The 27,102-nt window shown below is 46.1% G+C and overlaps 1 protein-coding gene across 9 annotated transcripts; it reads left to right on the top strand.

The window, feature by feature from the left end:
• The first annotated feature begins 570 nt into the window (after positions 1-570).
• LOC110197510 (t-SNARE domain-containing protein 1-like) lies at positions 571-24,809 on the top strand. Of its 9 annotated transcripts, none has more exons than XM_078152280.1 (8): positions 571-851; positions 3,464-4,113; positions 6,680-8,490; positions 13,530-13,575; positions 14,036-14,108; positions 20,373-20,428; positions 22,126-22,209; positions 23,333-24,809. In XM_078152280.1, the coding sequence occupies exon 3, from the start codon at positions 6,980-6,982 to the stop codon at positions 7,649-7,651; it is 672 nt and encodes a 223-aa protein (XP_078008406.1). In that variant the 5' UTR covers positions 571-851; positions 3,464-4,113; positions 6,680-6,979; the 3' UTR covers positions 7,652-8,490; positions 13,530-13,575; positions 14,036-14,108; positions 20,373-20,428; positions 22,126-22,209; positions 23,333-24,809. The 9 variants fall into 8 exon arrangements, with proteins under 9 accessions (XP_078008406.1, XP_078008404.1, XP_078008409.1 ...); XM_078152278.1 differs by having other exon boundaries at positions 20,373-20,474; XM_078152283.1 differs by having other exon boundaries at positions 14,036-20,474; positions 23,333-23,497; positions 23,784-24,809.
• Positions 24,810-27,102: the final 2,293 nt, after the last annotated feature.

Raw genomic sequence — 27,102 nt, 5'->3', positions numbered from 1 at the left:
ACCTCCAGGGAACCTACCATGCCCTGAAACTACCTGTTCTACCTTCACTCTGCTCTGGTTGTTAGGAAGTTATCTCTTAAATCCAAAGGGCAATTACAGTCTAACACTGGAAAGACAGTGAGGGGGTTGCAGGGGATGGCCTCCAGGGCCTCTTCCAGCTCTAAACCAATTCTCTTCATCTATGAAATAAGGGGGTTGGCCTAGATGATTCCTAAGGTCACTAGTCACAAATCTGCAGCTGAAAGAGACCTTCATTTTACAGATGAGGAAACTGAGGCCCAGGGAGGCTAAGTAACTTGCCCAAGGTGCCACAGAGTAACATATGAATCCAAGTCCTTTGATCCTGCTTTCTCTCTTGCTCCTGGGCCCCGCTGCCTCCCCATGGACCCATTTAACACGTGCAGACACTGAGGCCCAGAAAGCAGAAGTGACTTGCCCACGGTCACCCCGCAGCTAAGCCGCAGCAGCCTTCGGACAGGGACTTAGGGGTCCAGGTTGGAAGTGGGGGGCGGGGCGGGCATTGAGGCCCGAGGGCCGGCAGAGGGCGGCCGGGAGACGGCTCCTTCCCTCTGTGGCAGACGGCGGTGGTGGAGGAAATGAAGGCAAGTTCCTGCCCTGGCAGAAGCCGTTAGCCCCCAGAGCGGCGGGAGCCGGGACTTGCCGCGCTCCCGCACCCGCCTGGACGCCCGTGCCCCCGCGGCCGGACGAGCTGCGACCCCCGCCCTCCCTCCGAGCTGTGCCTTGGCCGGGGCGGCCGCCAGGCCGGCCGCCCTCCCTCCTCCCTCGGGGGAGGGGCAGGGCTAGCGGACCACACCGCCGAGCAGTAGCCGAGTGCCCGGAGCCCGGGCCAGGTTTGTCAGTGGGCCTGCAACCCACTCTCGGGTAGGGAGGGAGTGGGCGCTTCCTATTGGCTGAGGGGCCCGGACTCTGTTCCCCCACCCCCGGGTTGGTGTTGTTGGGCTGACCCCAGGGCCAGCGGTGCCCCAGTGACCGGGGGCAGGCAATAGTGGGGTAGGACTGTGGGGTAGGCGGGGGGGGGCGCGGGTGGCGCGCACGCGTGTGTGCATGCTAGGGGGGAGGGGCACAGTGCCGCCCCACCCAAATCGAGCTGTGTCTTCGTCTTCCGTGGGCCCCTTTTCCAGCCAGGGGTGAGCCCTTTTCCCGTGAACGCAGGGCCTCAGCCTTCCCCTGCTGGGCAGTGGGTCCCCCACTTTAACCGAGGTGAGGCCCTGCCCAACCCCTCCCTGGCAAGCTTGTTGGTCTTATGCCAATGATGTAGGAGAACAGACTCATTAGGGAGCAGGAGGGGAGACCCATGCCCCAAGCCCTCGGGGAGAGGAGATAAGCCATGCCAGGCTAACACTAACACCCCATGCTACTTTCTGCCCACCTCTCACAACTACTCTTTGCTTGGGCCCTCTTTTCCAACACCTGCAGCTACCAGCCTTTCCATTGCTGGATCAAGCCTCTCCCATCTCATCAGGGGCATAGCTGGCGGTGTGATGTGAGGCCCTGGACTCAGAGAAGGTGGTGCTGCATGGACCTCCTTAGAGGTCATGTAGTCCAGACCCTTCCTTATACTACTGTAGAACCTGAAACTGAGAGGGAGGGGACTTGCCCTAAGACCATTTGGGGAATTAGTGGCTAAGCCTTGAGTAGGACTCAGTTTAATCTTCTAGATGCCAATTCCCCAATTCAAGATAGAGTAACCCCTCCGGGCAGAGGAAATATGGAGAGGGGATTTAATCGCCAATCCTACTCTCTCCTTCCCCTCTCCCAACAAAATGAAATCAAACCCTTGGACTGAATGAACATGTTGCAAGAATTTTCAACTTCCTTGCTAGCCACTGCATGAATAAGCCGGCACAGCTTACGGACAGGTACATTGCAGTTTATTTATACACTCAAGCGTGTGAAACCATCAGTAGGTGATGGATGTGTGTCTCACAATTTTACAGATGACATATCTCCTCCTGAGCTTCGTGATCCAGAGTTTGGGGTGAGATCAGATAGGTCATGTGGACAGGCTTATTAAGTAGTTTGGGCTAAGATCTGGTAGGGCTCTGAGAAACAAAAAGCTACATTTTTAGAGAAAGAAAAAATGATGCTTAAATGGTTACAGAGGCTTTTAGCGTAGCCATTTATTTACTCTAGATGAAAGAAGACTGTCTTTTTCTTTTTTTCAGTCATTTTTAGTCATGTCCAATTCTTCTTCACCCCATTCAGGGTTTTTTTGGCAAAGATATGGGAATGGTTTGCCATTTCCTTCTTCAGCTCATTTTACAGATGAGGAAATTGAAGCAAACAGGGTCAAGTGACTTGCTCAGAGTCACATATCTAGTTAAGTATCTTGAGCTGGATTTGAACCCATGTCTTCCTGACTCCAGGCTTAGACACTGTATCTACTGTGCCACCTAGCTATCCAGTATCTTCTTTATCATTTAGTTAATTAGCATTTGTTTAGCTCCTACTGTGTTGCACAGTAGATAGGACCTAAGAGTTCCTGAAACTAGTCAAAATCCTATAAGTATTCTCATAGAAGTGATTGGGGAAAGGGAGATACTAGGAGAGAGGCATTCTATACATTTTACAGTGACTAAATCTAGCACAAGATGGAGTCAGGTTCTCCTAAAAATCCACTTTTAACTACCAGCATCATACTTTGTGGGACAGCTGGGTGGCATAGTGGCTAGAGCTCTGGGCCTGGAGTCAGTGAGACTCCTCTTCCTGATTTCAAATCTGGCCTCAAGACACTTACTAGCTGTGTGACCCCAGGCAAGTCACTTAACCCTGTTTACCTCAGTTTCCTTACCTGTAAAATGAGTTGGAGAAGGCTATGGCAAAGCACTCCAGTATCTTTGCCAAGAAAACCCCAAGTAGGGTCTTGATGAGTCAGATACCACTGAAACAACTGAACAATGACATCTTTGTGGATACCTGGTGCTGTAGTGAAATGTGATTTGCCCAGCTCTGTAATAGCCATTGTGGGAAATTCAAAGATGTACTAAGACGTGGTGTCTGCTTCCAGAGTGCTTGTGAGATTGTTGAAATTGGCCATAACTTCCATTACCATAGTGCTTAACCCACAATAGTCCTGTAAGGAAGGTAATAAAAGTATTATTATCCTCGTGTAACAGAGGAGAAAACAGACTTAGACCAGGGAAATGACTTGCCCATGATCAGAACCAAGTCTTGACTTGCTCCAATGCTTTTTCTATCATACTGAGTTATTGACATGTGTTTATACACACACATACACACACACACACACAAAAGAGTGTAAGAGCTGTCACAAATCTGTTGGTCAATAGCAAGGCAAATGGTGGTGTTGGATGATATTAGGAAAGGAGGGGTTGTGAGAGGATCATGGGGTTTGGGCTTGGGAGGAACATGAACTTTGGGGCCCTGTTTACCTTTAGTAAAATGAGTTTTGCCTGAATGTGCTCCTCTCTTGATTTGCCAGGTGTACAGAAACCATGGGAAGGAAGGGGGAGGGGCCAGACGTGACGTGGGTCTAAAGCCTTCCTCTCCCACTCCTTTGACACGGGGACCAACTGATGCCTAAAAGCTGGCCTTCCCCTTCCCAGCACAGGACTCTTGCCCTGGCCCTGCTAGCCAGGTCACACCTTTGACCTCTCACCTGAAGGGCTGGCCCTGCTGCCACTTGCTGGAGGGCCACTGGGCCCTCTGTGCAGTCTGGGCACAGGGTGGGCAACCAGCTCCCCGTCACCGGGCATGGCGGCTCCTTGTCGGAAGCGAAAAGCCAACTTTTCTAATGATGAGACAGAAACACTGGTGTGGAACGTGGTTCGGCATTTTGGGGCCCTGTATGGGGCTGAGGCCCTGCGCACCCATTCTGCCCGCCGAAACCAGCTCTGGGGCCAGATCCAGAGCCGAGTGAACTTCCTGGGTTACACTGAGCGCTCCGTGGAAGACTTGAAACACAAGTGGCGAGATCTGCGGCTGGACGTCAAGCGGAAGCTCACCTCCAGGAAGGGCCCCCCTGGCAGCTGTGGCCCCCAGAAGGCCCGCCTCACCCCCTTGGAGAAGATGGTGGCCTCCACCTTTACCCAGGCTAGCCCAGAGCAGAACCCGAGGCATTCTTTGACCCTGGTGAGGCTTGGGACATCTTGGGAGGCTTTGGCTTGGGAGGGGATGAGAGTCACTGGGTGTGGGACAGCTTTGGGACAGAATTGTGGGGCAGGGGCAAGAGGGCTAGATTTGGAGACAAAGCCCCAGGTCTGCTACAGATCATCTCTGTGACCTGAGGCAAGTTATTTGACTTTCCTGGTCTGTAAAGTGCTGGGGAAGGACCAGCTGATTTCTGAAGTGTCTTCCAGCACTAAGCCCCATGATCCCGTTCATGGAGGAAACTTTCAGGGACTGAGCCAGAAGCTCAGACTCTTCCCCTGCCCCCAACACTGGGACTTAGAGAGGAGAGACAGGGGAGATTGATTCAAAGGATTTAGAACTGAAAGAGACCTTAGAAATCACCTAGTCTGACCCCCTCACTTCACAGGAGAGCAAACAAGGCCCAGAAAAGAAGGGGAAGGGACTTGTCCCAGATCATCAGAGCCAGGACTGAAACCCCTGTCCTCTTGCCTCTTGACTCAGCACCCTCTCCCAGGGCTGGAAGGGCCATGAGAGGTCATTTTACACAGGAACCTCTGGGCCCAGACAGGGGAAGGCTTCCTCTCCTACCCTGGGCAGTGATTCCACCAGGGGAGGAGACTTTGAGCTTTCGAAGGAGCCTCCCACCTGCCCTCCCTTCTTGGGACTAGCTGTGGCCAGACAGAGGGATGCCCCAGCTCATTCCCTGACCACTGGAAGGTGCTGACCCAGAGCCGATGGGCCGTGGAGGGTAGAATAGGAGCCTTGACAAGGAGAACTTGAGGGTTTGCAGAACTGCTTTCCCAACAGTGCTGTGAGAGGTGCCACAGATTTAACTTATCCCCATTTTAGAGATGAGGAAACAGTCTCAGAGAGGCAAGACGATTTACTCATTGTCATTTGGCTCATGTCACAGCTGGAATTCAGACCCAGGGTTCCTGACTCAAGTCCAGTGCTTTTCCCCTCGTACCACACTGGGTCTCCAGGCCTGGCCAGGGTGGATGGAGGGTTGGGAGGATCTCTGTCTTCGTCTGGGAGCACCCTGGGGGAGGGACACCAGGCCCGAGCCCATCTGTGTCCTGCTCCCCAGGCGGTGCCTCTGTCCTACAAACTGCTTCTTCCTTAGAGTCCCCGAGCAGTCAGGGCTGCCCTGCCAATGGGGCTTCTGCTGCCCCAACCTCTATGCTGATGCTAACAAGGGAGTGCTCCTGTCTGCCCTCTGTGGGGGGAGCCTTGCACAGTGAAAGATCACTGAACTTTGAGTCAAAAGGCCTGAGTTCGGATCTTGGCTGTGCCATTTAGTACCTGTGTGGTGTGACCTTAGGTAAGTCACGTAACCTCTCTATGCCTCAGTTTCCACATCTGTAAAATGGGGGGCTATACTTAGGTCTCTAAAGTCTCTCTACTCTAAAATCCTATGATTCCTAGGAGGGTAGCGTTGGCCATGCTGGCCTTTCAGAGCCTCGACTGTTTGGGCCAAACGTGGGAGAAGGTCAAAGGTTATGCAAAAAAAAATCCTAGTCTAAGATTCAGAAGTCCAGAGTGCTAGTTCTGTTACCAGCTCCCTGTTTGGTGGCACTTACTGTCTCTGGGCTGTGGTTGTTTCTGCTGTAAAATGAGCATTAAGATAACTTTGTAGTGCTGCCATGGCTACGTTCTCCAGGAAAGTTTCTCTGTAGCCCTCAAAGTGCTCCTTAGCTGGGCCCAGGGGTTTGGCAAGAGATGGAAAGACCCATTCTAGCCTGCCTTTTCATTGCTGGAAAACCCACAGGTTACACTGTAAATCGATGGTGGTGTTTAGCACCCTGCTGTGACTCGGGCATCCCCCAGATCATGGCCCCATTGGCCCTTTGAGGCCGTGCAGGTCAGAAGCGAAGAAGACGTTAAGGAAGGGGATTAGTGGCCACCATGCCAGGGTGATTTACCCATGTTTCCAGGGACCCAAATCCCAATCTGGTGTCTGGTGGTCCTCAGGCCAGGGGGCTGGCCCCAATCAAAGCTTGCCTCTTGAATGAAATGTGTTGAATGTTGTTTCAAATGCTTAGCCTGGGAGTTGGGAAATCTGGGTCCTTGGACTTGGCTCTGCTGCTGTCTTTCTGTGTGACCTTGGGCAAGTCACTTCCAGTGTTAGATCTGTGACCTATGACTGCTCTGTCTTTGGGCTTCAGTTTCCTCATGACATACTGCACAGTTACATGGAGCTTAGTTTCCCTATTTGTAAAATGAAAGAGTTGGACATTACAGTCCCTTCCAGCTCGGAATCCACTGATTTGGTATGAGCAAAGGCCACACTGGGCATAGCATGTTCTGTGTTCTGGATAAAGGAGTCTGGCTCGGCTAGATCAAAGCAGAAAATCAGGGAGTGCTTTGAGATGAGGTTGGGTTGAATTCAGGTGACTCTGGCCCAGCTTCCTCTCTCACTCCCATGAGCTTCCTTCTTTCAAGGGCCTGATTCTGGGAACGTTTAGGGGCTGGGACTGGGGGAGGCTGGATGGGGGGTGGGGGAGGCCTCAGCAGAACTGCCCACTTTCCTCATTCCCTGGTGTGTATTCTCTGTATATTCTCACAGAGCCTGACCTTGAGCCACCCATGTCTCCAGCCCTGCGAAATGGCGTGATGGTCTCCTATGCTTCCGTGGATGAGGAAGATGAAGACACCCAGGCAGTAGCTGGCCACATCAAGGAAGGAGAAGAAGAGGAGGAAGAGAGACGTGGGATGCTCCTGCTTCGACACTGCAGCTCGAGGACCTCCCTCACCTCCCTTCCTGAGGACGGAGGTGAAGCCCCTCCTGACTGGGCTGCCCCTGCCGTGGTCAGCGACCTCAGCCAGGTTCTCAGCCCCTCCCAGCTGCCCCCACCTTCACTTGAAGATGAGGAGAGAGGAGAGAGTGGTAGAGGCAGACCTCGGGGGGCTGAATTGGGAGAAGCTGGAGGATGCAGCCCCTCATTCTCCACTGTTCCGGGAAGAGTCTCTTCGTTTCTCAGCCTCACCAAGTGGAGAGCCCCTCCGGGGGGGTATGAGCTGCTCCCGGAGCGCTCGGGAGGCCTGGCGGACTAACCTGCATCGACTCTTGGACCTGGAAGAACAGTGGGACCAGCTGTACCACCAGGAGCTGGGTGTATGGCAGGAAGAGAGAGCCCAGCAACGAGAGGAGCGGGCTCGAGATCGTGAGCTCCAGTCCCGTCTCCTCAGTGTCCTCACAGATATTCGGGATGAACTTCGCTACTTGCGCCAAGAGAGAGCCTTTGCCCGACGGAGCCAAGCCGTGGCGGCATCTGCCACTGCCAACACAGCCCAGAGCCTCTCCCCACCCCCAGCCTTCCCCACCTTAGGGACCCCCCTCTCAGGGACTTCGCCACACTCTGGCTCCTCCTTCCTCCAGCCTGGCTTGGGACTTGGCTTGTCAGGCCCTTCACTTGCCAGCACAGGCCAGGGGGAGTCAGTAGGCCTGAACCACAGTGGAAGGCCACCACGTCGAGGCCGAGGAAGACCCAGGGGCTCCACATCAAAACACAAAAGGCTCTCCTTAGCTCATAGCTAGGGGGAAGAAGGGAAGTAGGGTGGGGGGCATGGACAGAAGGACTTTTAAAAAAATTTAAAACAAAATGATGTTAATAAAAAAACCCCCAACAACATGATACTTGTAAGACATACCAGTGTATGCAGGTAGGTGGTCATGGTGATGGAGGGGGCACAGAAGAGGGGAATGCTTCTGGCCAGTTGGCACTCACACTGTGCCTAGTGAGGGCAGGTGATCTGGAATGGAGAGATGCAGACTGGCTACTCTTCTGTCTCTGCGCCACTTGGGGAGAATGGACAACAGTGCCACTCCGTATACAGATTTTCCCTACAAACCAGCCTGAAGAATGTACAGCTGTGTCTGAAAGTTCACCAAGGCATTAATTAGTACAGACAGACTTGGCAGGAACATTAGAGTTGGTCCAGTCCAGCCTGGCCCATGTTTTTTGATGAGTTCTTCTTTGGCTGGGCACCCACAGCCTCACAATGAGCAGCCAGCTCTTCCATCTTTGGACAGCTCTCAGACTGACCTGAAATCTGCTTCCCACAGTCACTATTGGGTATTCCTTTAGAGTGACATCCACCTTCCAGTCCCTCTTCCACATGACAACCCCCTCCCCAGGCCTCCACTTCTTCATTTCCAGAATCCATTCCTTCCATTGCATTTAGTGCAGTCCATACCACAGTATTCTACCTGTCCTGGCATATTTGAGTGCTATACTTGGCTATTATAGGCCCCCAGACCCTGACTGGTGATGACAATTCCTGGAAACCTCTAGCAAAAGTGGAGGGAAGGTACTTGGGAGAGAATGGGGCAGCAGAATCCTGAAAGAAGCAATTCTGAAAATGGATCTTACCCAGGTGAGAAGTAGAGGTGGCCTGAGGCCTCCACACCTAGATTTCCACAGGACATAGATAGGAAAGGAAGAAACCTGAGTTCAAAGCTTGGCTTTGCCACCTTGTAGCCATTGAAAGATAAATAATTTTATCTCCTTGAAAATGTTTACTGAGCTATATATTGGAGTATATTCTGGAGGTCCCTCCCTGCCTCCCTCCCTCCCTCCCTTCCTCCCTTCCTTCCTTCCTCCCTTCCTTCCTTCCTTCCTTCCTCCCTCCCTCCCTCCCTCCACTCCTTCCTTTTTTCCACTCTGAAACTGACTTTTATCCAGAGAGTTGGATAATACAAGGTCAAGCATGTCTAGCTGTGTGATTGTGGTCATCACTTCATCTTCCTAGGCCTTAGAGAAACAAGGGGGTTAGTCTAGATCATGGGTACCTAACCTTTTTTTTTTGTCATGAATTTATTTGGCAGTTGGGTTAAGTTTATGGGCCCCATCTCAGAATAATATTTTGAAATGCATAAATAGCCATTATTGCATGAAATATGCACACATGGAAATGTATAACTATGCATTTGAAATGCATAAATAATACATAGGATTTCAATAGCAACTAATATTGAAATGCAATTATCAAAACATTGAAGAAATAAGGTCATGGACCCCAGACTAAGAACCCCTGGCCTGGATGACCCCTAAGGCCTCTTCCAATTTTGCCATTCTGTGATTCTGGGTACGTGTACAGAAAACCTGGGTTCTGTTTCTATCCCTCATCAGTGTCTTTGGCATAGAGGGAACGCAACCCCCCCAAAAAACAAAAAACTACAGGGGTTAATGTCCTGGAGATGGGTGGACAGTTTACATGGACAAAGCCTGTTGAAATCCTGCTGAAGCTTTGAAGATAGAGCCTTGGAATCATCATCTGCCTTACATTCTGCACATCCCTTGCCCCTCCCCTTCCAACTTGCTAGGTGCCCTGTATGTAAAAATTGAGGAAGATGACGCAGCATACAAGGGCTGGGGAGAACAACTTATGTTTTTGTGGTGCTCTAAGGTTTATAAAGAGTTTTGTAGAAAGGACTTTGAGATCATCTTGTCCAACCCCTTCATTTTACAAATAAGGAAACTGAGGCACAGAGCACTTAGATGACTTGGCCAGGCTCATACCTATTAGGTGGGTAGATGGTATCATTTGATTCTCAGGATGCACCTACCTGTAAGGTGGGTAGTCTAAATGTAATGCTCATTGTATAGAGGAAGAAAATCAGATTAAATGACTTGTCCAAGATCACAAGGCCAGTCAGTAGTGAAGGTATGGTATAGTGGAAAGGTAATAGAACAAGCATTTATGTAGTGTCTACTGTCTGCCAGTCAGTGTACTAAATACTTTTCACAAATATATCATTTAATCTTCCCAACAACCCTGTAAGATAGGTCATGTTATTATTCCCATTTTATAGTTGAGAAAACTGACGTACACAGAGATTTAAGTGACTTGCCCAGGGTCACACATCTAGTAAGTGTCTGAGGTTGGATCTGAACTCATATTTTGATGCTAGGCCAGGGCTCTATGTACTGCTCTACCAGCTGCTTCATGAAAAGAGGGTTAGATGGGAACTTAGAGAACTTGGGTTCAAATCATAGTTTTGCTGCCCCTAGCAAGCCAAGCTTTCTGGACCTTGTTCTCTTCATCTGAGGTCCTGTCTAGTCCTGAGTCTATGACCTGCTTCTCTGCTCTAAGTTCTGGGGTCTTTCCATCTGAAGGCGTTGCCTCTGTTACTGCCATGTAGACTCCAGGATTGAGGGCCACTTTGTATCTGACCGTGCTTTTCTTTCTAGCCACTTTAACAAGTGAGTCTACCACCCTCATGCCCCTCATAATAAAAGGATCAGGGACTTTTGTTTTTTGTTTTGTTTTGTTTTGGCTAGGCAATGGGGTTAAGTGACTTGCCCAGGGTCACACAGCTAGTAAGTGTTATGTGTCTGAGGTTGAATTTGAACTCAGGTGCTCCTGAATCCAGGCCCGGTGCTCTATCCATGCGCCACCTAGCTGTCCCAGACCAGGGACTTCTGACTCAAAAACAGTATGGATTATTTTATGGGAGGGCATCTGGTGAACTGGTAGCCTAGGGTGTGATATGAAGAATGTTAATAGAGTTGGAACACACCTTAGAGTACATCTGGGTTGAACCCTTCCATTTTATCCCAGAAAGGGAAGTGACTTGCCCACAGTCACAAAGCTAGGTAATGGCAGAGCTGAAATTAGAATCCTTGTGTCGTGTTCTAGTAATCTTTCCATGACACCAAATTACTATTTGGTGAGTGGAGAGGTCAGGAGGCATAGGTCCAGGTCTGTACTCTTGTCTGGTACCACGGGGGTGGTTCTTTGGGGAACTAATGGGACAGTCCTTCAATCCCAATTCCAGCACCAGAGCCAAATTCAATTGAGGGGAGTGGGAGATAAGACACGACCACTTCTGTGTATGGTTGAGGTACACTGGAGACAAAGGTTGAGGAACTGGAAGACCAGGCTGTTCACACAGGGGTAGAGGGGACTATGAGCCAGGTACAAACTTACTGGGGAGGGGGGAGAGTGACCTGGTTGGCATTCTGTAGGTGACAACAAGTCATCTTTGGGTGGAGTAACCTTAAAAGCAGAGGTGGTTACCTGGTGATGTGGCAGACAGGATATGTGAAAGTAGTACTGGGGATCGAGGAGTACTCCTCCAATCTTTTCCCCATCCCCTGTCCCAGGATGAGAAGGAAGGAACAGCCAGCCTTGAAGAGGGTGCCAAGAGATGGATCTTCAAAGTAAAGGCAGGTTTCTGTGAGCAGCAGAAACTGGAAAGTGTGGAAGGAAAAAGTTTAGGAAAAAAAGGAGTTGTTTTTTTTTTTAAGCAACAGAGGACTTCAGAGGCCACAGTGGAAAGGAGGGCAGAGGAGGCTCAAGTAATCACCAATTACAGTTATCCCTTCCATATTGCAGGGGTTAAGGACACAGTGTCCCCCCACGATCTGGAAAATCTGATTGAATTTTTTTGGCTCTCCCTTCATACCAGAGAAGAAGTCTGAATTTTTTCTTTTTCTTTTTTCTCTTACCGTACTTTATTGTCAAATTTAGGTTAAGTATTTGGTCATAGGCTCTGTGTCATCTGCTGGCCTTTTGCACGTTGTTTGTGGCTTCCACAAAATGCCTCCAAATTCCCATTTGATTTCTTTTATGAACCCATGATATTTCGAAACCACGATGGGGAAAGTTGTGATGTGAAAGGGATAACAGTATGTATGTGCCAGGCATTGTGCTGAGTACCTGAGATAAGAGAGGGCTAGGGGTGAGGTGTATAGGGGTGAGGTGTATAGGGATGAGAGCATGGGGAGAGAGAACAGGAAAGGGGATCCGGCCCTACAGGCTAGGGAAAGCAGCCTGACTGAAGGGGCACCTCCCCACCCCTGACCTCCCACTGACCCTGCTCCCTCACTCTCTCCGAGGGTGGCCTTTCATTTTCATCCCCCCACCACCACTGGGGGCACACAGTAGAAGTCTGTGAGACATGAGGCTGGAGATGATGGATCTCCGGAAGAGACACATATCACCCCAACCTCCTTCTGACAACTTGGGAAAAGCCCCAGCTGCCTTGTCCTAGTTCCTCTGAGCTGGAGGAAGGGTAACCTGGAAATTTTCTTAGCAGCAGGCAAGTATTAGCTGGTGTCACCTTGTTGTATAAGCAAACTCCCCAGGGTCCTGTTGAGAATTATAGTGCTACCTTTAGGATGACTGGAGCTGGAAGAGGCAGACAGGTGCGTACTGCTCTTTAGTAAAAAAAAAAAAAAAAAGGATGTAGGGGCAGCTAGGTGGATAGAGCATTGGCCCTGAAGTCAGAAGGATCCGAGTTCAAATCCAGCCTCAGACCAAACACTTGACACGTACTAGCTGTGTGACCCTGGGCGAGTCACTTAACCCCAATTGCCTTAAAAAAAAAAAAAGGATGTACCTGCAAAGCCAGGCATCATCATGGTAACCAAGGCTACCTGGAGGTTTTCCCAGCCTTGCTGAGTTACCTGTGTTTAGTGGACCACTGTATGTGTGAGCCAGCTGGCTCTATCTAGAGAATTTACAGCAGGCAGGGAGTGAGTAGTCACTGCTTTGAGAGGTAGGTAGCCCTGTTTCATAGATGGAGGGCTGGGGATAGAGCTAGTAGCCTTGGGTTCCTAGCCTGGCTCCAATGCTCATTAGCTCTGTGACCCTAAGTGAGTCACTTAAATTCTCTGAGCCTCAGTTTCCTCATGTGTAAAATGGACTGATAAGCAATTGGGGTGGGAACAAGAAACAGACTGGAGTGGATTCCCCTGCTAGAAGCTGCCAGTCTTCTCAGAGAAGGCCAGGGGAAGGAGGCTACGGAGTAGCAGCAGCTCGCATTATGTAACTGAGGGAGTCCTTTCCTCACAAATCCCCTATGAGGTAAGTGAGGTAAGCATCATTGTGCTAGTTTCAGGGTTGAGAATGCTTATGCTCAGAGATGAGATGACTTACCCAAGATGACAGATCCAGTCAGTGTCAACAGGAATCTGAACCCAGGTCTTTAAATTTCAGTCCTTCTTATTGGAAACAAGTATTTATCAAGTGCTTACTATGTGCCAGGCGGTGTGCTAAGCACTATGGGTACAAAGAGAGGCAAAAACAGTCACTGTCTTTAAGGAGCTTGCAGTTTTTCCTCTACTCCACAGTGAAGTAGCAAGCCACTATCAAAGTAAGGGTCCGCGTGGAAGATGGTAGGACGATACTAAGGAGGGAACGAGGGAAAAGGCCCGAGAGGCTTGTCCTTGCACTGTGCCCAAGCTCTCCTAACCCTGGCTCCTAGCCCTGCTGCATTCTGCTTCACAATTCTCTTAGCACATCTCGAGGAAGAGGAGGGAGGCGTCGATGACCACTCTTCTGCCAGCTGAGAGGAAGAATGCTCTTGATTGGCCTGGGTGGGCGGCTATCATGGCTGTCTTCTCTAGTTCTCTCAAGAACAATTTACTCTGTTGATAATGTAATCCACTCCCCTCACCATTTTACAGATGAGGAGCTTGCCATCTGAGTGGGGAGATGATCAGGACCACACAGGTTAGCCTTTAATTTACTCCTGTTGTTGTTGTTATTGCTGGGGGTGGTGGTGGTGGGGTACATGTGCGTGTATGCGTGTGTATTTCTAATAGAGAGAAGCATAGTACATACAGAGCTAACTTCAGAATTAGAAAGACCTGAGTTTAAGTCTTGCCACTCACACATCTTGGCTGTGTGACCCTGGGCAAGTCACTTAACCTTCAGTGCCCTAGGCAACTCTCTAAGATGATAAACTGCAGACCAGTTGATCTTCTGCATTGGTCCCTGCACCAATTTAATCACAGGTTTAGACTCCAAAAGACAGAATAGGATTTTTTTTTTCGAGGCTGATATTATAATCAATTCATAACTCACTATACATGTAGTCAGTCCATAACCTACCATTCTCAAGGCAACAAGGATAGGACTGCCCCTTCATGTAACCCACTCCCAAAAACCTTCTTCTCTTTTCTCCTCTAAGGCTACCCTTGATATGATACCACAGGATTTTAAGAAGTGAGAGATGAATGGACTGAAAAATCTTCATGGATGAGGTTGGATTTAAGTTGTACCATTAAGAGCAGGTAGATTCTGCACAAAAAGAGGGAAAGTCAGGTAGAGGGGAACACTTCTAATGAAGGTATGCCAGCAAGAATGTGCATAATGAATTCGGAGGACAGGAACCTGGCCTAGCTGAAACAAGGTATAGAGCGAAATAAGTGATAGGTGGGATGGTGTCACGTTACAGAGGGATCTGACAGCTGAAGAGAAGAGTTTGAACTTGATACCACTAATAATAATAAGGAGCTCCAACAGGTTCTCGAGCTGAGGAGTTCCTGATAGCAAGAGAATTAAAAGATATATTGATGATAGGGAAACTCACTAGGCTGTTGCAATAATCCAGGCATAAAAAGATGGGGTAGCAACAAAGGAGTGAATATAAGAGATTTTTGGAAGGAAGAAGTGACATTACTTGGTGAGTAAGTGGATATAAGGGCTGAAGGAGGGGAACGAAATATTAATCCAAGGTTTCTAGCACTCTCTCTCATCTCTCAAGGCTGGGGCTCTTGCTATCTTGAAAAAAGAGATGGAAAATGTGATGTGGGCCTTGTCAGTCTCTCAGAGTCTCCCTCATGTCAGGCACAGCATTCTGTCCCCTCTTAGTACCCAAATGGGTCAGTAATCTTCTCTGCATGGAAGTTCTCTCCAGTGATGTGGGTTGTAACTCATCCATGCCTGTCCATCTTGTATTTCCTTTGTCCATATTCTCCCATAAGGGGTCTTCCTCAGCTTCTCTTGATATGAGGAGGATGACAGTGGAACACGAGGACATCTAAACATGATGCCTCTGATCCCTCAACACTTAATCAACCTATCTTTCTGTTCAGATATTTCTTTGGTGACTTTCTTTACTCCACTTCTCTTTTGGAGATCCTTATTTATATGCTGAGGAAATGTTTAATGATTTTGTTTAATTGACTTAGTAGGACAAGCATTTCAAGGCAAAGAGAACCAGGACTAGGCTGATAAAGCCACTTTTAAGAGGAACTAGCTCCCTCTCCACTGCCGGCCCTCTACTTTAACTGGAAGGGAAGGGGTGTTCTTTCTCTGCGCCACTCAAGGACTTCCCTTCAAGCAGAAAACCTCCTTGCCCTCTTCAGGGTATCTCCTTCTCCAACAAGCTGGGGACCTCTGAATCAGGAGATAATCACTCTCCAGAAGGATTTAGGGAAAAATATTTATTATTAAAGTGATACATTTTGGTCAGGGGATTGGGTGAGGAGGCATGGAAAAGGGGAAAATTTTAAAGATAAACTAAACCCCACCTCTGTTTACATTAATCTGGTCTGAGGTCATGTACATGTAGAGAATACAGTATTGTACAAAAGTGATAATCTCTTCACTATTGACAGCAATAATTCTGAATGGTATGGGTAACAGCCACCATACTAATCTACTGTAGGGATGGAGATCCCCTACACCTAGAGGTGTTCAGACTAGCACAGTATTTTGCACATAGTAGGTACTTTATAATTAATAAATGTTAGTTGAATTGAATTAATAACAGGCAACATAGCTGAGCCTCCAGCATCACGATGATGACACCTGTTCTCCAGTAGGTGGCGCCAGTTGACCACCTGCTAGAGACTCTCCCAATGAAATGAAATGAAATTTGGTTCATTGATCTGAGTCAATGAAGCTTTGTTTCAATGCTTACTATGTTCCTTATGACAGGTGCTAGTGATACAAAATTAAAATTCCCTCCCCTCAAGAAATTTACAATCTAAGTATTGTATATAAGGGATTCTAGGGAATGGAAGGGATTGGGGAAAGCTTTATGAAAAAGGTGGTATTGGAGTGGGCAGGGACTTGAAGGAAGAGAAGAACTTTAAAATTTTTATTTGTTGTTTTACTACTGCCTTTTTATTTTTAATTATCTTGTTTTTATTATGACCTAGACAAATATCAACAAAAACATTTCCATATACAAAAAGTATTATATATGAAATTATGAATCTATATTATTATTGCTGTTATTTTCTTTAAGTATATGTTAAGCATATAATCGTGTTAATTTTAACATAACATAGTATGCTTGTCTCTGTCCCCTGTTGAACTTATATCTCTCTTCTGTGTTTTCATTGAGGCTCTTTTCTCTTTCCTTCCTTCCTTCCTTTCTTTCTTTCTCTTCCTTCCTTCTTTTCTTTTGTATGACAACCATTACCTTCCATCACCTCCCCTGCCATAAAAGCCCTCTTTTGTAAAAAATATATATATATATATGTATATATAGTCAAGCAAAACAAACCCACGTGTTGACCATGTTTGAAATTGTATATCTCAATCTGTACCTCTAGTCTAGCCCATCACCTCTCCGCCAAGAGGTAGGAAGCATGCTCCATCATCAGTCTCTGGAGTTGTGATCAGTCATTGCACTGATCATTGTTCTTAAGTCTTGGAAAGTTGTTTTCCTTTACAATACTGTAGTCATTGTATACGGGCAGTTAGGTGGCACAGTGGAGAGAGTGGTAGGCCTGGAGAGTCAGGTAGACTCATCTTCATGAGTTCAAATTTGGCCTCAGACATCTACTAGCTGTGTGACCCTGGGTAAGTCACTTAACCCTATTTGCCTCAGTTCCTCATCTATAAAATGAGCTGGAGAAGGAAATGGCAAACCACTCCAGTATCTTTACCAAGAAAACCCCAAATGGGGTCATGAAGAGTCAGACACAACTGAACAGCAAGAAGTCATTGTATAATTTATTCTCCTAGTTCTGTTCACATCACTCAACATCAGTTCATACAAGTCCTCCCCGGTTTCTCTGAACCTATCCTTTTCACCATTTCCTATGGCACAATAATATTACATTACATTTATATGCCATTAATTCAGTCATCTATTCCCCCAACTGATAGGTACTCCCTTCATTCCGAGTTCTTTGCTGCACATGGATCCTTTCCTTTTTCCTTTGAGGTATATGTCTAGCAGAAGTGTGACTGGGTCAAAGATTATGCACAGTTCAGTGACTCTTTGGGTGTAGTTCTAAATTGTTTTACAGAATGATTGGACCAGTTCACCGCTCCACTAGCAGTGCATTAACATGCCTGTCCTCTCAATCTTTTCAACAGTTGCATTTTTCTTTTGTGTTTTCTTTGCCAATCTGGTGAGTGTGAGGTAGAGCCTCAGAGTTGTTTCCATTGTCATTTCTTTTATTATTAGTAATTTGGGACATAGTTTGTTTTTGTTCTGCATGGATAGAAGCCTCTTCATCTATTTTAGCACTTCCCCTTCACACACTTTCTATTCCATCAAACTGGCCTTCTAGACATTGCTCCCATGCAATGTTCCATTTGCCTTGGCATGGGTTGTCTCCCATGTCTGGACTGCACTTGTTCATCTCCATCTCCAAGAATTATAAGCTCCCTACAGAACCCAGCTTAGGCAGCACCTCCCCTGGGAAGCTTATCAGATCCTCCTCCTCTAGTTGGAGCGCTCCCTTCCCTGGAAAGGACCTTGCATAATAACTGTATAAATGCTTAGTATTTGCTTACCTGTGTCCACAAGAGCATCCCCTTCGGGCTGCTTCCTTTGGGGCTGTCTTTACCCAGTCCTGGCCTGGAGGTGTTTGTCAAATGGAGGATATTTCATAGAGCTGTTGTGAAAGGCTGTTCAATAGCTGGCTTACTAATGTCAAGATATATCGTGTCTAAGGTAATCTATACCACACACTGGACAATCACATGTTACTTTGAGTATTCTATTGTTTTGTTATTATTTAAATTTCCTAATATCATTGAAGTTTTCACGTGCTCCTTTCTCCACCTACATTTGAAGCTTCTTAAGACTAGGGACCTTGTAACATAGTTTCCTCTAACCCCTGCAAAACCCAGCCAGCACTGACACAAGGTTGACAGTCATCATTTCTTTTTTTTTGGCTAGGCAATGGGGTTAAATGACTTGCCCAGGGTCACACAGCTAGTAAGTATTATGTGTCTGAGGCCACATTTGAACTCAGGTCCTCCTGAATCCTGGGCTGGTGCTCTATCCACTGCGTCACTAGCTGCCCCTGACAGTCATCATTTCTTCATTAGTTTGGATAACCACTATCAATAGCATTTATAGTCTAAGTACTTACTTATATGTTCTGTTGTTCTCCAAGAATTTCCTCTGTGGATGTCTAGTTTCCAGAGATTATAAAGCCCCGCAAGATCTGAAAACCAGCTGGCTGTCTCCTTTGTATGTATCCCCCATAATGCCTATCTAGCATTTAGTAAGCACTTAATGACCAGCCTAGACTCTTGCCCCACTTCCCTCCAGGCACCATAACTGGGGCCACTTGATCTTCAGCTGTGGATTTAGATCAGGCTATGGGACTAACCCAGCATTTATTCAGGGAAGACCCAAGGATCTATTGCTCAGTTGATGAATCATTCAATCCAAGCCCTGGGGATACAAATACGATGAATAAAACAGGATTCTTACTGGCAAGGAGTTTAGGCAGCTTGGCATTCTCAAGCCTTCTGTTCTTGCTCTGACCTTGGTACACTATGCTCTGTCCTGGGCTCTTGCCTTCTTCTTCACCTCTCCTTACACTTTTAGCGGCTGGAGTCCTGTCTCGTTCCTGAAGGCCCCAGAAACCTAACTTGTTAGCCTGAGAGACTGGCGCTATCTTGCTTTGGTCAGTGCTGCCCATGGAACCTTAGTCTCCATGTTTGGATTCCTGTTCCCAGTTGCCAGATAACATCTGACCTCAGTAACCTCCCTGCAAGAGGCTTGAATTCCACAAACTTAATGACAGCCTAAGTATGCTACTGTACCCCACACCTGTTTGACTTGGGCAAATTTCTTTTCTATGATCACTGTTGGGACCTTCCTGGGCTGCCTGCCATAACCTGGCACATCTCTCCAGTCTCTGGATTCCATTCATTCCCTGTCTGGCCTGACCAGCTGCCAAATGAGCCCTGATGCTGCCAACACTCCACAAATAGTCACTAAACTGAATTCAGTTAAGGGAAAATAGTATTGGCTGCAAGGAGTAGTTGAGGAAGATTTCAAAGAGGCTTGACTTGGGCTTTGAAGGGTACTTATAATTAGGTTTGGGAAGGAGATTGGTCTAGTAGGCAGCATGAAGAAAGGTGAAGGAGTATGTCACGGTGGGAAAGTGGTAAAGCAGAGGGATCTCAATAGAATGGAGACTGCATATTGAGATAGAGTAGCTGATAAACTGTATAGGTAGGTTAGAGACAGGTTATGATGGGCCTTGAACATCATACAGAAGAATCTGGCTTTGATTCAACCGGAACTCATGATTAGGCCCTGAGAGTGTTGGGGAAGGGACAACATAAGAGCAGTCAGTAACACTAAGGCAGTGTTTGGCCAGTGTGGCTGCATGCCAGCTTCAGATGGTGAGATTTGACAACAGTGGTTCTCAATCTTTTGTTACATCATTTCCCCTGTTCCCTTCCCAGGGTTGAATGTAGCTTAAAAAAACCAAAAAAACCCCAAAACGTAAATAGATGAAAATGACTATTAAGATTCTTTAAGGGGCAGCTAGGTGGTGCAGTGGTTAGAGCACCGGCCCTGGAGTCAGGAGGACCTGAGTTCAAATTCAGCCTGAAACACTTGACCCTTACTAGCTGTGTGACTCTGGGCAAATCACTTCGAGAATCATGATTGTTCTTGAGAGAAATGAACACACTCTGGGAGGTTGTTAACTCGGGGACGAGGTGTCCATACACTGTCTAAAGTCTCCCTTCCCTAGTGCAGAGAGGGACTGGGATTGGGGAAAAATGGGGAAGAGGCTCAGCCAGTTCAGGCAAATGCAGGGATCTTGCTGAACGTCCCAAGGAATTATGACAACCATGTTCTACCCATAAAGGTGAGACCTACAGAAAGCGTTAATAAGATCATAGACTTCCAAGGCTGAAGAGACCTAGAATCATTTAGTCCAACATCTTTCCAAGTCTTCTGGGTTGAGGAGTTGCTGTAGTATTCCTGTTTCCTAAGGAGAAACTCTGGGGTTTGTTGGTCTCCTAGAAGAGAATGACATGGCTTCTGAGTCAGAGTTATTCCACGGTCTGGAAGGGTGGGGGTTCTCAACCTGAAGTTCATGAACTTTTTTGTTTTTTGAGGCAATTGGGATTAAGTGACTTGCTCAGGGTCACATAACTAGTAAGTGTCTGTGTTTGGATTTGAACTCAGGTTCTCCTGACTCCAGGGCTGGTGCTCTATCCATTATGCTACCTAGCTGCCCCTCATGAACTTGTTTTCAAAAATATTTTAATAAATATTTCAATATAATTGTTTTCCTTTTCAGGAGTGTGCTAGAGCCAGCCAAACTATCTTCCAAGAGCTGAGTTTTGAATTTTCACTGTGAGCATTGGAAATCACTTGGAAATCAGCAAATGCTACAGATCAGGTCTTGAACAGGGTTGTTTTGTTGACTGTCTAGACTTCAGAAAGTGATGGAGAAAATGTTAATAATGCAGATTAAACAAAAAGCATGTCATTTTCAGAGAGCCAATTGCTAATCATTTACACTGCTTTTGTAATCCTATGTATTTTATATCATTAATTTAAAAACATCATCATGGGGGACAGGTAGGTGGCGCAGTGGATAGAGCACCGGCCCTGAAGTCAGGAAGACCTGAGTACAAATCCAGCCTCAGACCAAACACTTGACATTTACTAGCTGTGTGACCCTGGGCAAGTCACTTAACCCCAATTGCCTAAAAAAAAAAAACCCAAAAAAAATACCCCATCATCATGGGAAGGGGTCTATAGGCTACCAAAGAGTTAAGCACCTCCATCGATCTTTTAATAGCGCCGTCTTCAGCTTTTCCATCAGTGACTTGAAGAATTGACCTACTTCACAAAGAGTAAAATAACCTTAATACTTATTGCTAAATTGCTCCATTAGTTTAAACGTTTGTATGTGTTTTTCTCTTCTCCTAGGCCAAATAGCTCTGTGAGATTTCCAAGCCAATCGGCTTTCTAATCACTTTGGCAATGAAAAATACCTGAAACTATCAACAGCAGGCTTAGTTTAGGGTGGAAAGTGACCTCTTAGAGACCAAAGACACTTTTTTCCTTTGTCAGAAAGTCAGTTAATGGATCTAAGTTTCTTTGCTATGATTTATTCTTTGCTACCACTTTTTTTTTTTAGGCAACTGGGGTTAAGTGACTTGCCCAGGGTTACACAGCTAGTAAGTGTCAAGTACTTGGTCTGAGGCTGGATTTGAACTCAGGTCCTCCTGACTTCAGGGCCGGTGCTCTCTCCACTGTGCCACCTAGCTGCCTCCCGCTACCACTTTTTATTATGCAGCACAGGATAAGGTCCACTTTTTATTCCTAGTTTGGGAACTTAAAACAATCCTTTTCAAGCTACAGAGATTATAGGGCTTCTCTAGACAGCCCCAGGCTATTGGCTTACATTTAGTAAGACTTTAAAAAGTTCACCTAAAAATAAAATAAGCAGCATTGAAGGCCCATTGCCTCACTTTTGTAGAATTCATGTTAATCACACTGATTTAAGGAAGTAGCTGGAACTCCTGAGATACTACGTTCATGAGGATCAAAGTATTAAGACACAAAAGTGGCAAAAGGATGGAAATGGAAGAACTTAAGTCTCCATTTATTTCCCTTTCAATAAGAGTCCTGACCACGGGGGTCCAGGCAATTGGCTCTTCCATTAACTAAGTTTATATATACGTATATTATATATATGTATACGTATATATGTATATATACATGTTATCCAATTCTGTAGGCTTACTCAAGGCTGTTAAATTTATTATTTTGTTTTCAGTATCTCTAAGCTTGAATTATGGTGCCTGAATGATTTGGATTTACCACAAGGAGGCCAATGGGTTGGAGTTTGTAATGATGTTCACCATTATATATTTGCAGTGGTTAATGCTCTAGCCATCAAAACCAATGATTTGAATGTCAGACCTGAGGGGAAAACTGTAACAAACATTCTTAAAGTCATGGAACTAGCCTAAGTTGTTCCTGTTGTTAAGATTCTCTGTCAGACACATGTCTATTTATACTTCTCCATGTTGAGGTAGCCTCCTAAAGAGAATGACCCATTGCAGTTGGCCAATGAAAGATGGAACAGAAGAGAGGCTCTGCTATTTTCTGGATTCTTCTCAGTAAGTATTACAAGTAAAATTTTCAGCCTGCGCCAAGGAGTAGCATAGAACAACAACTGTCACATTTCTGAATTCTTGAACTAACCAACTTTTAAGTTAATCATGGTCAATGGGTTTAGCTGTAATGCTTGAAACTGGCAAACTTTTGCAAGTGTGTGTGTGGTAATTTCATAACCATTGCCCAAAGTGTGTGGCAAAGAAAAAATGTCTGTCGAAAAGGACTAAAAGTGAGGTCTTCCCAGAGAGGAAAAAACCCTCGAAAACTACAGTTTCAGCACGTGGGAGCCAGGTCTATGGTGGCAGAGTTTGAATATGGGTGGTAGGGCTGGCTGAAAACCTCAAGAGAGAACTGCCCTGCTCTGTGGGCATGGATTGCTTTAGCACCCTAGTGTCTGAGGGCTGTGGGCACAGCTTTTGCCAAGTGTGTCTCCTCAGGAGCTAGGGAGAAGTTGACAAAGCCTCCCCTTGTCCTTTATGCAGAAGAACCTTTCAGCTGAGAGACTTAGAGCCCAAGCCTGGCCCAGGGAAGCTGGCCAGGAGAAGCAGGCACCTCCAAACTTACTACAGGTTAAAAAGGAAAGGGTCATGTGTGAGAAGCGCCAGGAGGGGCAGATCCTTTTCGGTGGTGACAACTGATCCCTACTTTGTGTATTGTCTTTCCAAACTCAGGGCATATAGTTAGCCCTGTAGAAAAAGCTACAGAGGATTTCAGGGCCATACTTACCAGGAAACTTTGGGTTTCCTATGGAATGAAGTTGATACCATTAAGAATGTGTTTTCTAAGGAAAGGACCAAACCTCATACTTGGAAGAACATGTTAGCTGAATATAGAGGCTTATACAAGTTCATGAAGGGCTATACCCTCAGGGCCTGGACCAGTAGAAAAAGGGAGACTCTGCAGATCCTATGCAAGAGTGAGGCCATACTCTCTCTGCTCTTAGAAAGAATGAGGAAAATGATAGAACTTGAGGAAATGTGCCATTTGGGTCCATTGGGAAGGATTGAGGCCCTGGCACATTACTGCCTTTACTGAAATAAGTGGGATCCAATTGTTGGCATACAGGATCCAAATGTTGGCATGGATATGACCTTGAATTCAGCCAATCTTTTTTTTTTTTCCCAGTGACTGAGATTGGAAGAGGGTGAGATATGGAGACCAGGAAGAGTGTGAAACATGGAGACCACCAGCAGAATGTACCTATCAGCCTATAAAGAGCTGAATATTTCATCATCTTGGGAGCTTAAGCCTTCACATCTATTGTGGGGCATATGTGAGAGATGACAAGGTGTGAGTAGTTGGTATATATAGGGATTCACTCAACAGGAAGATAAGCATCCCATTCTGGCCAGGATATGTATTTATACTTAAAGGTTTTTAGAACAGAGATACAACCTCTTCCTTTCTAGACCATCTGGTACCTTGTCCTGTACTAGAGGTAAGGATTTTTCTGAATTCTAATGATAAGCCCCTTCATTTTATAACAGCCCATACAGATACCTTGTATTTTGTTTCCCTAATTTCTCATTTTCTGAGCCTCTCTGACCCATTTTCTTTTTTCATTCTTCTCCAATAGGGGACAGAATTGACTCTTTGTTGACCATCAGCAAGTTGAATATCATGTCTGAGGGAATGTCTGCCCACAATCCTCCTTCCCAAATGACACAGCTTTGAGTCTAATAAAGTCTTAGCCAGCTCTGGAAAGAGATTGTGATTTGCGATGTGAAAATTTTTTTTTTATCAGATGACTAGAAAGAAATAATCAGCTATCTATCATGTCAAGCCAAAACTACTCTCATGGATAATGCTTTCCATGACACTTATTCTACAAAATGAACACTCATTTGGCCTTCAAAAGCTGGCATTATTCTAGGTTCAGCTCTCAGTTCAACTATCTAAGAATTAAGCTCTATGAGCCTCAGTTTTCCTATTTCTTAAATGGGCATTATCCTACTAATACTACCTATTTTATAGGGGGTGCATTAAGTGATTTGTAATACTGAATAACTGTATGAATGGGATACAAAGTGATTCTAAGAGGCAGCTAGGTGGCACAATGGATAAAGCACTGGGCCTGGAGTGAGAAAGACCTGAGTTCAAAATGATTATAATTTAATTGCATTCAATGCAACTAAAATGAATTTGGGCTTTCATCAAGATGTATGATTATACTTTTATATTGAACTAAAAATTGGAAATGAAGCATGATTTATAAAGAAAAAGACTACAAATGGGATGGAGCAGAGGCTTGACAATCTAGCTCTAACATGGGCACAGGTGGGAGTAAAGTTCAGAAGCTGTCCCAAAGAAGGAAAAATAACCAACCCTAATACTGTTTTCTATCCAAAGACATTTTCTGTGTAGACATTCTTTCTCTCTGAAAGAGATAATCAGCCATCTATCATGCTGAAGCAAACCACCTTCCTGGATGATGCTTTTCCTGACTCCTTCTACAAAATGAATGCTCATTTGGCCTTCAAAAACTTTGGCCAAGTCTCAGTTGAACTACCTGGACTTCTTAACAAAAGAGAAGTCCATACCAGTGAAATTCATCTTTCTTAAGTTTAAAGACTGACAGAAATAAAAACTTTAAAGGACTGACTCTCTCCTTGTAATTTCCTTCCAGATAGCTTGAAGCTTTTCGCCAGAATTAGGAAGGAATGATTCCTGCTACTGAGGTCTTGAGTTGCTGTTTGCTTGTGATTACAAACCTATTATCCCTTCTTGAATGTTTTCCTAAGAACCAAGGGACAGAGAACCTGAAGTCTATTTATAGACAACTGTCAAATATCAATAAACTAATCTCCTTATCTTTTCTTATCTCCTTTCAGCTGAAGCTACCACAAAATAAGTAGCTAAAAATAAATTAGATATGCTTATACAGTTACTTTTTTTTTTAGTGAAATGCTTCCTACTTAATTTTCCCTGGAATTAACATTTCATTTGACCTATGTGAATTACTTTTAAAAGCTGGTTTCCTTACATTCAGACTCTAGACAAGGTTTCTTCTGTGGAGGGGATTTGTGACAGAGCAGACAGTCCTTTCTGAAAGCAGTTCTCAAATTCATGGCAGGTAAACGGGGTAAGTTCTTAAGTGGTTGGTGAGGCTGGGTTTTTCTGTGAAGCTTTTCTCACAATATGCGCATTTATATGGTTTCTCTCCTGTGTGAGACCTTTGGTGCTGAACAAGAGAAATATGGCTACTAAAATTTCTTCCACAATCAGCGCATATGTATGACACACTTTGTTGTTGCTGGTGAATTTTCGGGTGTTTTAAAAACTCTTTCTGGGGCAGCTAGGTGGTGCAGTGGATAGAGCACCAGCCCTGAAGTCAGGAGGACCTGAGTTCAAATCAGACCTCAGACCAAACACTTGACATTTACTAGCTGTGTGACCCTGGGCAAGTCACTTAACCCCAATTGACTTAAAAAAAAAAACTCTTTCTGCAGCATGAAGCTTTTCCTGCAGTCAGGACATGTATTTGGGACTCCCTGGGAGCACTTTCTCTGTGGAGCAGACCACCTTTAGGCTGAGCCTCCTCTTCCACACCTGGTTCTGCTTGACCACCTCTCTTTGTAGGAAAATTGGCTGTGTTTCAGACTTCCATTGGCTCTCAAAATCGATACTGTCGTCAGAGAGGGGCAAGCATGTCTCTTCTGACTTTTCTGAGAACAGCCTATCCTGTGGCAGAGGTCTTCAGCACAATCCTGAACTTCAGTTTTGATCAGGATCCCACCATCTCTTAAAGCAGTGTACAGTGATTAATGAAGGCCCCTCGGTCCTGTCATTTGGTCCACAAACATTTGTAAAGCACTTTCTATGAGCTAGGCACTGTGATATGAAAAAAAGCAAAAGTATAGTCCCTGCCCCCAGGGAGCTTATATTAAAATGGGGGGAGGGGAATACAATGGGTAAGCAACTAGGTAGATCGATATACATAGAGAGTACATGGAAGACACTGAGAGGGGACAGCATTAACAGCTCAGGGGACTGGAAAAGGCCTCCTGGGGAGGTGGGATTTGAGCTGAGTCTTGAAGGAAGCCAGGAGAACAGAAGCAGAGGTGAGGGCATGGAGGCAGGAGGAGGACTGGCAGGTTAGAATTGCAAACAGGCCTCAGTGTGGGAATGCCCAGTGTGAAGGAGAGTCAAGTCCAGCTTGAAGAGAGGAGGAACAGGTGAGTGGCCCCAGAGCTGGAGGAGCCACAAGGGATGGACAGGACCTCAGAGGCATCTGGCCCAGCCTCTGAAGCCCAGGAAGGGAAGTAGTGACTGACTCATGGGCTGTCCGAGGAAGGATTTGAACCACTCTTTCCACTATTCTACACTGAAAATTCACACCGTAAAGGGTAGTACCACAAGGCCTAGAAAGAGGGCAAATGTGGGGCTTACCAGAGGGCAGGAGGGTGGCCTGTGAATCCTTGGTGTTTCACACTTTCTGTGAAAAAAAAGGCTATATTCTAATACACAATGTTACCTAATGTTTGAATGACGGAGAGCTAGGGCTCTGTCACTTCTCTCTGTGGATGGTAACATGAGCTAGATTTTGAAATTCCTTCTAGATGGAGGCAAAACAAACTAGTAACACATGGTTTGTTGGGCAATCCCCCAAGGTCAAATCTGGTTCAGGGAAGCCTAGTTTTCAAGCCTTGCATTGCTTTCTAGTTTCCTGGCTGTCTAGTCAAGTTTCTCTACACAGATTACAAACTAGAGAAGAACCCTGTCTTCTACTTTGATGGCTCCTTCACACAGGGTTAGAAACTCAGCAGGTGCTAAATAGATACTTATCACTGGTTGATTAATAGGCCCCCTTTTATCTGTCTGCCCTTACCCTTAAGAACTATTCTGGTTTACAAATAAACCTCTGACTCCAGTGAATTAGATCCTTCTTCTGCTTT

The sequence above is a fragment of the Phascolarctos cinereus genome, unplaced genomic scaffold (assembly GCF_003287225.1).
Source record: "Phascolarctos cinereus isolate Bilbo 61053 unplaced genomic scaffold, phaCin_HiC Scaffold_4;HRSCAF=312, whole genome shotgun sequence".
Lineage (NCBI taxonomy): Eukaryota > Metazoa > Chordata > Mammalia > Diprotodontia > Phascolarctidae > Phascolarctos > Phascolarctos cinereus.
Note: the sequence above shows the minus strand (reverse complement) of the source record. Positions and strands in the feature narration are given on the sequence as shown.